Source organism: Dromaius novaehollandiae, chromosome 1, assembly GCF_036370855.1.
Source record: "Dromaius novaehollandiae isolate bDroNov1 chromosome 1, bDroNov1.hap1, whole genome shotgun sequence".
NCBI lineage: Eukaryota > Metazoa > Chordata > Aves > Casuariiformes > Dromaiidae > Dromaius > Dromaius novaehollandiae.
In genome coordinates, this window is record NC_088098.1 from 149,514,496 (window position 1) to 149,528,620 (window position 14,125).

At 42.4% G+C, this 14,125-nt stretch overlaps 1 protein-coding gene across 3 annotated transcripts in view; it reads right to left on the minus strand.

The window, feature by feature from the left end:
- The window catches only part of RFX8 (regulatory factor X8), a 34,867-nt gene extending 23,883 nt beyond the window's left edge, over positions 1-10,984 (minus strand). The window contains exons 1-4 of one of the 3 annotated variants that reach the window (XM_026103297.2): positions 10,658-10,984; positions 7,503-7,560; positions 4,104-4,165; positions 2,432-2,518 (exon numbers count right to left, since the gene is read on the minus strand). In XM_026103297.2, coding sequence (XP_025959082.2) covers positions 2,432-2,518; positions 4,104-4,165; positions 7,503-7,560; positions 10,658-10,707 — 257 coding nt within the window. In that variant the 5' untranslated portion in view covers positions 10,708-10,984. Of the gene's footprint in view, positions 1-2,431; positions 2,519-4,103; positions 4,166-7,181; positions 7,279-7,502; positions 7,561-10,657 lie in introns of those variants that run through there. The other 2 variants (XM_064502604.1, XM_064502597.1) reach the window with 2 other exon arrangements.
- Positions 10,985-14,125: the final 3,141 nt, after the last annotated feature.

Below are 14,125 nucleotides of genomic sequence, written 5' to 3' on the forward strand. Positions count from 1 at the left end.
GAGTCAGGTATTTTCTTGATGTGTTCCTAAGGAAACAAATTCACTTACTTGGTCCAACCTGCATTTTATTTTGTTGCTGGCCTAATTATTTTTTTCAGTTATGATACTCATGCTTCTCTGGCTGTGCTTTGTGCTTTTTCACTGCTTTCTCTCTCTTAGTTTCTTTCTGATAAAGAACATCAAGAAGTAACTGAGACACTCAGCTGCCCAGGTGTTCCTGATATGCGCACTGGCTCTAGACAGTGACAAGTGGCAGTATTTAAAGTGGAAGCTGTTCTAATTTCAGCCATCTGGATTCACAAGACAGCTTAATCGCTTCATATAACTGTCTTAAACAAAGGAAGTATCGGACAAAATTATCATATAGTTATGAGACTTTTCTATTGACACTAGAAAGGGGGGTCTTATCTGAAACAATTTATATTTTCTGAGTTTTTAATTTTGAAAAAGTTATCCCAAGAAACTGTACCATGATCACTACGTGGCTACTTGATGCAAGCCCTTTCTCTGCAAAACATCTCTTTTTCCTCAGTTTGACCAAATGAAAGATCACTTTTTAGCAGTAGGTGTCCTGGAAGGCATCTCTGGCAGCTAATGGAAAATGAAACGGAGGCCATACAGTCAGTGCAGTGACTCCCAAGCAAGTAAGCATGGGCTCTAGAGTATTCTCTAGATCTGCAAGGAAAGCAGCTTCTTTCCTGTGATGGGCAAATGACACAAGATATGCTGACATAGCTGGTGCTTCTGGTGCTCAGCAGTGGCTAAAGACTGTTCCTGCAGCTTGCCTCGACTTAGCCAATGTCACTCCTCTTACTTTTTGTAATTTCAGCAGGCCTCTACTCTCAGAGGAAAAAGAACAACAGTATAAATTGTTCTGTTTTCTGTCTGCCCTTTTGTATTACCAGAACTAGCAGCTTTCCTACTAGGCACATCAAGCTGGCTGTTCTCAAGGGACAGTTCAGGAAAAAAGTACTACTCTTTTCCTGAAGGAGCAGCAGAGAGTCAGTCCCATACCTACAATATTCCTTGAACAGCGGCCAAGATACAATTTTCCCATTATGGACGCCAAACCTCAGGCCTGTTCTGATTATACTGGGTGCGCTGGGTAGCTAGGGACAGCACTTTAATAAGAGCGAACTGAATCTCAAGTTGCCTAATTTGTTTAGTCTCACAGCAACCAATTGTTACTTGATCATATACAGGGCCTGTTTCTTTACCCTGTTCCATTCTTTACCCTTGCACCATTGTCACTCTATGGACTTCTGCAACATTACTCTGCTACAAAATCAGTGGAGCAGGGCAACAAATCCATCGGTATAATCATCCCAGTCTCCTGAAGAACATGTATTCAGTTATGTACCTATAATCTGAAATATCGCAAACACTGAAACAGCTTTCATCATCACCAAAATACCTGGGTGCTTAACAGTCTTTCTGGTATGCCTATAGCATTCATGCTATAGAGAAATGCTATTATCCCTATTTTAACAAATGGATACCAAAACACAGAATGTACATTAAGGTCATGAACGAGTATGTAAAAGAGTGAGGCTATGAACCTGGGTCTCCAAAGTCCAAGGCAAAGGCTGCACCCCATTTTGTTTCTCCTCTGCATTTAAAATGAGTGCAAAACTGTTAAAGAATGGATTTTGATTTGGCAGCTTTCATTTCCTCTTTTCTCAGGTGTGACTACACAAGGTGTGACGCAGGAGAAACGCAAGCGTGTATTTGTTTATCTTGACCATGAGCTTAATCACGAGAACTCTTTCTAGCCCTGCCTATGACTGGAACATGATCAAGTCTATAGTTTACAGTCTACCTAAGTATCTTATATTCTTCAATTGTTTTCAGAGTTTGAATTTTTGCAATCAATTTATAGTCTTGTCTTATACATTTTTGCATTGCTGCTTCTTTACAAGAGATGATTTTAAAATCTGTATTTTCAATACAAAAAAAGGAAGTACTTTCCAAATAATATGCCTCACGAGTTCAAGTAGTAAATAAACAGATAACAAGTGACTACATACAGGACTCTCTTCAAAACAATGCAGTCATTTATACTTTAATACATATCTTTTCAGCCTGCTATTTAACAAGGAAGGTGATACAATGTCATTAAGCAATTGTTGATACGTTTATTTTAGCTTCCATTTAGATTCTCAATATATTAGTTCTTCTTCCAAGTTTGGCAAGAGTTCCCGCTATTAAGATCTATGTTTAAAGTGCCAAATCCAAGCAAGTCCAATTAGGCAGGCCACTTATTCAAAATGGAGCTTCTCTATTAGTTGCATTACTTAATGGCATAGCACTGTTGTAAGAAGAAAAATAGTATTATTTTCAATGTTCATCAGATGATTTACAGACTTTTATATAAAGACAATATATAGATTTCTGTGTGACCTTTTAGGATCAAAACATTTAAAAGCCAAACCTGTGATAATTTTTTTCAGACAGAAGAGAGCAATATCGTGCATAAAAGGAAGAACTCCTCTTGACATATATTCCATCATAATGATACCTAAAAAATAAAAAACTGATGAATTGACAGGGCTACAATTTTCAACATAAAGTCAGCAAAAAAATTCATATTCCTCCAGCTGATCATTCTGTTTAAACAAGAAGAGAGCAAGTAGAAAAAGCTACATTTATTTTTTAAATTCTGTTGAAACATTATTTTCCCCAAAATAAGATAATTGTACATACTCAACTAATCTTTCTAGAACGACTTTACAGTGCTAGAACTGTTAAGAAAAGTTTGTAACGATACCTTTTTTTAAATGAACATAGTAAGTAAGTGAATGGAGTGCAACAAACTTGTGTGAGACAATTACATAAGCTAGGGAGTGGAGTCTCAGCTGGTCTATGTCCCTGTATCCCCACTGAAGATGAAGGATTTAGTTCAGTTGCACCACTATGATTTACAACAGCGTATGGACTGGATGGTTCATCTGCTGTCCTAACAAATTAAAAAACAAGAATCTTGCAAGACCTGCTCTAAAGTTTTTGCCAATCTTGGTGAGCAGCAGAGTGATTATTCCTGCTACCCATATGCCACCAACTGGCTCTTCCCTGGCACTTTCAGACTAGGTTATTACCTGATACAGGTCAGCTGGTAAGAGCAGTGCAACAGCTCCTGGCCACAAACAGCCAGCAGAGGGTAACCTTCTGCTGATGGGAAGCCAGCGCTGAGGGCTATCATGCACCATCCCAATTCCAGTCAGGTATGAGGAAAAGCCTGGGAGCGTCTGTGGTAAAACACTCCCAAAATAAAAGATCTCGCTGGATCAAGCTGATAGCAAGTCCAGGCTAGTGGAGAAAAATCACAAATCAAGTAAGGGCACGTCATTCTCAGAACCAATACGTTACAGCTACTCAAAATGCTTGTAAAATTACTGCATCTCAATGCCCTTAAAACATCCCTTTTTCCAGTCTAGATGTTCATAGGTCGATTATAAATTTGGACAGTGAATCAATGAAAGTGTATTGAACTCAATTCTCCTTCTTTCCTTGCTCTTCTGGAGGAAGAGAGGAGGGAAAGAGGAAGAGAAGGGAAATGCAGGAGGAGAAACTGAGGTGATTTGATTTAAATGGTTTTCAACCGTTTGTAACGGTTCCATTGACCACCAATATGTGCTGGGTCACTCCACGGATATGTGCAAGGGTAAAAAGCATTCTCAGTGCACAAGGGTCCTAGCACAGACATTAATCACAGTTGCCATCCCTGCACGTTCCTGAGCCAGGCTTTCCTGACATGGCATCTCAAGAGCCCTGACTGAGGTTCTGAGGTCCTGCGGCTGCCTATGCAAGCTGTGCTGTAAAAGCCAGTACAACTCAGTGTGTTAAATTTTTTAGAACCAATCTGATCTGGAATTCATGCACTACCGAAGCAACACCAATGTGGTTAGTTTCATGGAATTAACTCTATTTTAATGCACTTGGTGACATCATGAATCACTCTGCATCTGTTCTTGTGATTTCTTACAGACTGCAACCAGCAATTCAGCTGGTGTATCACAGTGCTGGAGCTCAAAAGTCAGGCATTTTTAAATTTTGTTAGGACAGGCATGTATAAGATTTTTAAACAAAGAAAGCAAAAATAATACCTGGCACTCCCTCTTGTGCCCAGCCTTCTTGTCCCCAGACCTGGGAAAACTAACCGAACAAGCTAAAAAGCAAACAGAAAATAAGAGATACTTGGCTAAGTCATTCTAAAACACAAAAGCGCATCTACTACATTTTTCTCCTTCATCATTTCTTTTGCCTTCTACCATTTGCAGGCTAATACCCATTCTCATGTACCTCTCAAATGGTAACGCTTGAACTGCAACTCAGTAAGACAGGCTTCTATGGATAAAATTTTAGTAATCTAAGGGATTACCTCCCACCAGGATGAATATTTTAGAATAGCTTGTTTTGCCTTGTACTGAAACATACTTGATGCACACATCAGGAGACCACACACAGTCAGTTACTGTATATCAACTAGGGAAACTTGATCTGCAAGAGCACATCTGACTAAAGCCTTGTAAAGGCACTGTGACTGTCTAATATTTTGCCAGTCCTGCAAGCTTTACTCATTCATGTAGTCCTTGCTCACACAAGGGACTTAGCCTCCCTACTACTTACACTTACAAGGAGTGCTTGCAGGATGGGGTCTGACTTATGTTTCTAAAAGGACGTGAATCATCAAGCTGCACAGTGACTTTTTAACCATCACTACGGCAAATGTAATCTGAGGGCGTGCAGCATCTGTCATGGTTAGGCCCTACATAAAAATAAGATACTGTCAGTGCAATAATCTACTTCATTACAATTATTCTGCATGAGCTATCCTATGAAGACAGAGGCTAACCACAGAGAGCTGGAGCTAATGTTCTCTACAGAGCAAGAACAGAGGATCAAGTACAAACTGTTCTGGATGAGTGAAGGGAGCCTCCACTGAGCAGTGCAAAGTTTGGACCTTGTGGAAAGTGCACTTGGGTGGTCCAAAGGCCTTGTAAAAGATAAATTTCCCCAGCGCACACTAAAGTGCAGCTTCATTTTAGTGGTGTTTGGGTGGTTTTATTCTTTGCACACTTCCGTGAGCATATACCTCCGGTTTCTCAATCTGGTGTTTTAGGAGAATCCCATTTTCCCAAAAGGCCAGCTGATGAACTGGAGCTGCTCTGGCACAAGGCACATATTCTTTCCCACTGCCTCTTCTACAGAGGTGGTGCTATGTTTGGGCAGAGGGATAGGGCAGTTGGGATTAGTAACATCTTCAGCCACCACAGTTTGATTCACACAGAGCTTGACTGCAAATGTCATTACAGTATACACACATCTAATGCAATCAGGTTACCACAGCTTAACCAGTTATGAATAGTTCAGCGCATTAGCTGAGCTGTGGTAACTGACTGCAGGTGCACCTTTAGTTGAAATCAGCACTGCTGCAATTCCTGCTCTCCTCAACCTCTTGACACACAGTCCCACACCCTGCTGCAGAAGCACAGACCAGTTCAAGCCATTAGGCAGCTGCACCTCAGTTTGGTCATCTGTCATGTGTTAACTTGCACTGCAATGTATGGAGTTGGTTAGGGCTAAGAATAAACAATTTCAAGTATCAACTAATAACAGCTATTGATCGTCAGCTAAGCTCTTCAGCGTGACCAGCCTCATGCTTCATCCATGCCTGTCTCAACTGTAAAGTAAAATGCCCTAACTTAAGCCGTAAGAAGGCTTAGCTTACAGGTGGTAACTCAACCATGCTGGGGGACCTGAAAGTGCACAGAGAGCATGGGATTAATCTTACCTGCATGGCTACAAGGTAGAGATGTCTAAGATAGTCACTGCACACTCTACAGTCAATAGAGAGAACCAAGCAATTCCAAAACACAATTCATCTGATCTAATTTAGATGACTAATTTAAGGTGAGAGGAATCACATGCAACTACCTATTTCTCTCCATTGACTACCATGAGATTTTAAGGTGACTAGCTTCATGGCAGACATCTACATTGAGCCAGACAAATTCTGCCCATAGGCTTGATGGATAGGTGATGATCATTAGCTGTGGCAAATAAATCATGCTGGACCACTCAGTCAAATCTTAAGTAAGAGTGATTTGTTATAAACTTACCCAGTAAAAAAATCCCATTCAACTGAATTGAAATAAATGATTCCTAAAACAAAATGGGGTTATCCACACACACAAAATTAATTTCAGATACAATTTTTACTTACATTAATTTGGCTTTGGGTTAAAACAATGCCTACTAGCGCCTACCATGGACACTAATGGAAAAATATTAGCAGTAACAATAGGAAATTCTGAACAAAAAGTTTTGAGCAGCAAATAACCACAAGCCACTCTATTTTATTTAATTTTTTAAGTAAAGTTAGGTATCTATGAGTGTTTGTTGCATTTGAGATTTTTAAATGGTAAATGCCCTGTGGGTTGTATCAGCTTCTGTTCATTAGAAGAGTGTAACTGTCTAAAGGAGATTAGGTTTTACATCTGCATTTGTTTCACTTGGATGATTCTATAACGATTTTTTTGGTGTGTGTTTGGAGCAAAATCTCCCTATGTACACTTAAAAAATACGGAAAACCTTCACCAATAATACAGAGTTGAGAACTAAAAGATTTTTCCACTTGAAAGCTACTAATTACGTAACAAACAGGGCTTTTAAGAACAGAAGCAGCAACTACTCAGGACTACTTTATTAACCTTACACTGTTTACCCTGCTAAAGATTTCTAAAATACATTGGCAAAAGAAATCTTTGCTAGTGTAACATACACCAGTTCCAGGAAGAAAATAAAGTCCATCGGAGAGAACACTTTTTCCCTAGTATAACTGTCAACACGAGGACGCTTACCAGAAATGTATTAGACAAGACACAAGCACAGCTGTCATTACTACATCAACAAAATTCTCTCTGCACCTGCCACAGAAAATAAGTAATAAAGACACAACTCCCCTAACAGACTAAAGAGGAATCAAAGATCTGACAGAAGCCTTCAAACACAATCTTTTTTCCAGATCGTAAAGGAATTAATTACTGCACAATGCACTATAATCACCCTTTTTTGTAATTTCATCTCTCTTGATATGCAATGTATATATTTGATACAAACTTGTCCTATTTTCTCTTTAGGTAGCTCAGCTTCTTATCTTATACATCCTATTTACTCTGTACCTTTCCAAAGGTGGCTGGATTTACTTGATTCTTGACATTTTGACTGCAGTTTTCTATATACATTTCATATAGTAGACAACGGGGTACACTGCATCCTTCACACACACAGAAATTATCAGCTATCCTTTAAAACAAAGATTAGAAGACAGGATTGTTAGCCTGCCATTTTAATCGCTTGCCAGGTTTACAGTGAACTCTGTACCATTTTATAGAGGTGTAAAATCAAAATAAGAGCTACTCCTCTTATGTTAATCTGTATTCTTGAAAAAGCAGGACATCTGCATAGATATATATTAGAGAATTTTCTAAGTTTGTTTTTACCTTTTTAACTTCTACTTTCCTTGTTTCCAAAGTGTAAGAGAGGTCGTGTGATACTCTGCTAAGAAAGAGACCAGATCTCATAGTTTTTAATAATAAAATACAACTTAATATCATTACAACATTAAAACCAATATGCAAAGTATTAGCATCTAACAGTACTTAACTTTGATCTTCTAACTATACAGGTCTCCACTACACCAAAGATAATAACATGAGCATTTTTCGATCTAAAAACATTGCCCAATAAGATGCTTTGGGATGAAAAGTGCACAAATTATGAAGGACCAAATTCTCTTTGCATACAACCCCACTGATTTTAGGACGACTATAAACACTGAACAGAATTTTATTTACAGTTACTATGTAATAGAACTGCCAGCATTTTAAGTGCTCTAAGGGTGTCCAAATACTCATCCTTTGGCTAAAGCTCTTGCTCTTCCTACTTGACAGAACAGTCACAGACAAGTAAATGCAACTTTGTGTCTGAATAAGGTGAGGAAGATGTGAACTTAGTTATTTATTAGCTTAAGCTATTACCTTCACCAGAAAAAGGCCTTTAATTAAGAGATAATGCCAACAGCTTCAATGTCAGAAGACAATAGCTTCCTGCAGTACAAATCAGAAGCAAAGCTGGTGCAGAGACGCAGAGAGGAGATTAATTTTCAAAGCATGACACACGGATCGTATGACAGTGTTTTCTCATTGTGACTCTGCTTCCGTTATACTGATATATGCATATTTAATTATCTTATCAGATGAATGCTAGTGCAACACAGTGCCAGTTATTCCCTGTGCCTTTACTGATAATAAAGTTTGTTGAGAAAGCAGACTTTTCATAAATACCAGGTGAGATAAACAGTTCAGGCTTTAAGTCAGCATTCTCCATTTTATTAATAGCCTGATTTCAAACTACCCAGTGTTTACATTTTTGTATTAGCTTTAGTGGCAGTAGATAATGGATAAGGTCTTCCGCAAACTGGCTTGCTAGAGCAGAGTCCATTCCATACCCGTGAGCAAGAACATTATCACTGTGCAGGCCAGTGACGTCTGGCTTCAGCTTCCGCTCCACTTATTATTCACGCCTCCTCCCCTTTTTCCAGGGGAGAAGTCTGACCTCCTCCCCCAGTTTTCACTCTCCCTAGAAAAAGGCCCTGAAATGCCTTGCATTTGCCTATGTGGAGCCCATGTTGCCACCCACCAACCCAACAGCCTCATGCTGCCAAGTCCCTGGCTGCGCTTCTGCTCCGCTTCCCCAGCTGAGGCTGCAGGACCCACCAGGTCCTCAGCACCTCCAGCCTGACCACCTATTGTGAAATGCTTCATAGCTACAAAAAAGGAGCAGAAACCAGCACCCAGGATAGGCAGGAGAAAGGGAGAGGACCTGTGTGCTGATGGGATATTTCCCATCATGCAGCAAAAACATAAATGAGTCCTACTCCATATAAGAGTCCTGACTGAGCCCTGCCTCCAGCAGCCAGAAATACCTGTTTCTCCCAGAGCAACCATCTCAAAACCCCTTGTAATAGAGCAGTCCCAGAGATTAAGCCCAAGTCCAAATTCATCCTTAGTATTAACACCACAAGAGTCGCTGGAAAAGTGGCAGAAATTAATCCATACTTTAGTTAACTGGTTACTGCCAACAGTTTTGCCTCAACATTTAACTGTTTAGTGGAAAAATATCTGGGAATTTTATTTCATGAATTTATTGCCCATTAAACTGTGAGCCTTTTTCAAATACAAAAATTAAACATTCTTAGTGCTGACACATAAATAGAGAAGTACTGTGTATCAGAAAAAATCTACAAAAAAAGAACACAGTGCTTATCTTCTTGCTCATCTGCCCAAAGGTCCTCAAAACCTGAATGTTTATGGCATGCATCAAAACAAAACAGTTTAATCAAGACATCAAAATCAAAAGGGAAGAGAACAGTGAAGGAGGAAGCTGGGGGATAAAGAAAAAGCACAGGTGGAAAGCCCACCCCCATTTATCTGCTACCTTCTATCTACACTTTCTCCTGGGACTGTCATGTGATCCGTTCCAGGCAATCACCTCAAACCTACTCCAGCTCTTCTGGGGTTTGCCACCTGTTATGCCTGATGCTTTGGTAGCTAGACCATTCTATCGGTTTGCATACCTGCTATTAAACGTTTTTTTTCTGGACCAAAACCTGTTTTGCTATTGTCCATATACCAACCACAAAGATGAAGCTACAACTTTTAGAAATTTCAAAATATGATAAGGTGACCCAGAAGTAGAATATTAAGATTTAAGGTTGGGTGTTGTCAAGTTAAAGTTCCCTTCTAAGTGCTACTGTTGTTCAAGCAGACTTTCAAGACTGTTCCCTCCACACTACCTAGACTCAGCTGTGCATGGGGAAAGAAGCAAAGCAACGCTGGTTTCTCTTCACTGTCACACAACAGAGGACACACGTCTCAAAGTACAAGGAAAATAACAGCGACAGCCTGACCCTGTCACAGGAAAGCGTCTCTCCAAGGAGCCCAACCCTTGCGAGGCTCAAGGACATGTAAGCTCAGAGGGCACCTGTCGCCCAGCACGGCTCTGAAGGAGAGCCAGCCTCACAGCTGCCCATGCAGCGCTTTAAAAGCACGATGGCCAAGACCCAGGGAGTGAGCCTAGCCACCCATATACCTCACTGCAACGTCGCTGAAAATGAATAGCAGCTTAATGGCTAGATTTGAGTGGATAGGCTTGGATAAAACCCCTTCCCCCCCCCCCCCCCCCCCATCCGACCACCCCTACATCAGTACAATTTACGCCAGGAGATGGGCTTTCAGGGAAACCTCCCTGCTTCCATGGCATCATTTCTAAACCACCATGACGCCAGAGCCTCTACGGCAAACCAGACTTTTGCCTTATGAAACTGCCGTTAAGTGTTAAAGCCAAATTCCTGCCTTTCCTGCAGCAACATAGGGATGAGTGCAGACCTGCTGCCCAGCTTCGTCGCCCCAGCCCCGCCGCCCTCCGCAGCCCCTCGCCCCCGGGATAGCCGCCCACAGCCCAGACAGGGGGGCAAGACGAGGCGCGAAGCCAAACCGCCCCCGCGGGGCGACGAGGCCCCCCGCCACCCCTCCCCGTGCCTCCCTGCAACGGCCCCGGGGCGCCCGGCCGCGGCAGGCAAGGCGGCGGCACGCACCAGCGGGTGATGGACTGGTACAAGGCGGCGCTGGGGCTGGCCGCGGCCATCCTGCGCGGCGCGGCGCGGCGCGGCGCGAACGGGCGGCCGGGCGGGCGCCCTGTTTACTTTGGAAGCCGGTTCCAGAGCGCAGGGCCGGCGGCTCCTCGGCGGCCGCCCGCGGCGGGGGGGTCGGCCGGGGAAGCACACGGCTCCCCCCCCGGGGCCATGGCGGGCGGCCCCTTCCCCCCTGCGGCGCCCGGCTCTCCCTCCCCCGCGGAGAGGTCGCCTGCCTCCCCTGCCGTCCCCGCCCTCCGCCTGGGGCGCCGAAATGGCGGCGGGCGCGGCCCCCTCAGCCCGCGCCCGCCCTCGGCGGGAGGCGCCGCCTTCCCCCCCAAAATCAAGTTTCTGGGGCAGCCTGTGGGCTGGTTGCGGGTGGAAACGCAAGGGGGTGTTTGAGCCCATGAAGCGGCCTCTGCAGCGCGGGGCTCACTCAGCCCCTGAGCAAAGGGTGCCCTGAGCCCCCACAGCGCGAGGTTTCCACCCTGGCGCTGGCGTTTCCAAGGGACGCTTACGGGAAATGGGAATACTGTGGTGCGCCACAGCCTGCCCTGGCTCTTTACGCTAAGAGCCAGTTCAAAAGCAGACCCACTTAGCTTCCACTTCTAATAAACTAACAGCAAAACAATAGCCCATCGCCTTTGCTGTAGTCAATGACAGGTTATAAAATAGCCTCTTTCGTGTTCTCCCATTCGCGGCCCTACACCTCTCAGTTGCTGCGGCGTGGGCAGATTTCAGGGGCATTGCTCCTGCGTGAAGTGAAGCGGGGTCCCAAATCAACGCGTTGGGGATTACTCGGTGTGACCCGCACCGCAGGTGCCAGGCCAAGCCGCAGCGCAGCCTTCCTGGGTACTGCATCACCTATGCCCAGGTGTGAATTTTATAGGAATTACAAGTAAGAAAATGAATCGTATGTAAATAAGTAGGTGCAAAGATGCTGGAAAGAGGCGTAAGTGCACAATTATGCAGCAGTACTTTTGGATAGCGTAAGTGATGCTTAATAGGTTTTGTACACATTTAAAACATTTTCAGAGTTTTATACAAGAATGCTGTGAACTCCCATAATTGTGTGATTTCTCTTTGATACAGATAGATGAAAAGGCTGTCTGCTCCACTGAAACCCTGTAAGCAGTTTTCCATTGCAACTATCCATTATGCAAAAGGCGTTTTACAACCATGTGACTGACGAAAATAAATTATGTATGGCCGGAGCGTCTAAAAGCTTCCTAGTGGATGGAATTGTATTACATCAGAGTTGTGCTTCTCAGAAACTCCCATGGCTTCTTAATGTTAATTAGTTGCGGAAAGCCTAGGTATGACACAGACAGATTTGCTTTATTTCTTATGACAAGACAATCAAAGCCAACATGTTGGTAGACGGCAATATTAAATGCGGGGGGGGGGGCAAAAAAAGGCAAATTTATTATAGAGGGTTGTTGGTTTTCTAGCCTCTCAATGTCTCTCGCATTCAAGGAGCCCTGCATACAGATGTCATGCATAATATATGTTGGTTTAATCTGTAAAGCCTCATACAGTGTTGAGATCCCCATGGGAAGACCCTGTTCACTCCCAGGGCCCCAAACCAAAGCCTTGAAAACTGTGGCTGCTCAAAATATGAGGTAGTATACACACTCAGTAACCAGTACGATCTGTCATTAATAAACGTGCTTAATAACCTATTGTCTTCAAATCAAATGGCTTATGTGAATCTTACATGAAATTTAATTATGTGACAGGCATGACGTTAAAGCTGTGCAAGCCAGTGTTTCAAAGCTTAATATCAATCCAGGCAGTTGGTAGATGAGAGCGTTCCAGACAAAAAGACCTCCATGCACTTGAGCCAAACTCCGTTTGCATTTTTAAGGGGCATTTTATTAGGCAAAGGAAGAAGCAAAAGTAGTGCAAAAACTTCATAGCAGAACTTTATATAAGATTTCTGCAACCCTATAGTGGAAGCTTCCCTTTATAACTGTTCTCGGCTGTTCTCTGATTCTTTGTCTTTCCAGTCTGCTGGCCTTCTCTGCAGGACATTCAGCTTACACAGTGAATACTCTTGTAAATACTGTATAGTGAAAACTTTCTTGAGCTATTTTAGACCAGCTATCTTAAGAATCGACAGCAGTCATATTGCAGCAACTGTAAGCCTTGTGTGGATTTACCATGTAAGTATTTATAGAACTTCCAAACTGTGTTTTCCAATAAGCGCACAACACTGTGCTGCCCCTGTGAGATTGCAGCAGTATCTGTGCCTGGCTCACTTATTGCTAATTCAGGTATGTCCATACACACTGCAATCATAGTAGTGCCTTCAAGGTTCATGTACCTGAGAAAGATGAAGCCTTATCTCCAGTTTCCAACAGCTGACTTGATTACATTTTTGCATGTGCCTTTGGGCCTGGTTCTAGTTTCTAAGGTTCACCGCCAACAACTGATACTCTGGGCCTAGCTGAAAGACCACAACACTGGTGAAGCTCCTTAACGAAATGCTCAAAGAGGCTTTAGCAGAAAACAAAAGCAAAAATATTGACAACCTATCTAGAACTAAAACCAGACAATTTTTGTGGCGACAGACTGAAAACAAGGTAAATCACACAGATTAATTGGTCCTTTGACAACACCTACTACTCAGAAGAGTATTGACAAGAGGAAGTGAATGCCACACAAAGAAACTGTCCAATTATTGTTCATGGCTTAGGGTGTACAGAAGCAGGTCACACAGAATTTCCCCTGCCCAATTTCCAGATGACAATAATGAGGTACATGGATGTGTCCTGTTCAGATATTGACAGATAGAGGGGTTTCAGTTTTTCAGAAAATGTCTCTTTAACCTTTCAAGTAAATCTAATACATTACAGGGGGAAACTCTAACTTTAAATACCAAGCTTTTAGTAGAATTTGATTGAAAACCTGAAATCTGCTTCTTCAGTTTAATCCAGTCAGATAGGACTAGATGGATGTACAGTAGGTCAGGCTATAGTAAGTCTTTCTTCTTGCATAAGTTGAAAGTTGCAAGGCTGTTTATTACTGTCATGGGCATCCTGCTTGCGTCGAATGAAAGAATATTTAATGAACATGCGCTTCAGTTGAATACAATTGTGACCTAAAATTAGGTGTGGTTGAATTAATTAAAAGAAACACTAAAGGATCTCCTCTCCTCTGACTTTCACCCCTTATAACAAACTTGAATCAAACTTTATCTGAGGTTACAGAAGTTTCTGAAAAATTGAAGTGAGTTTCTTTAGCACAAAATTGCCTTTTCTGATTACCCTTCCCCCCGTATTGAAGAGGGAATTTGGATACCTTGTGAGTTATTCTTTACTGTAGAGGTATATGGAACATTTAAAACTATTGTTGGAGACAGTTGTCTTGTACAGGAAAAGTAAAGTTCTAACATCTCTCAAATACTTTAAATATTTAAAATAAACACTT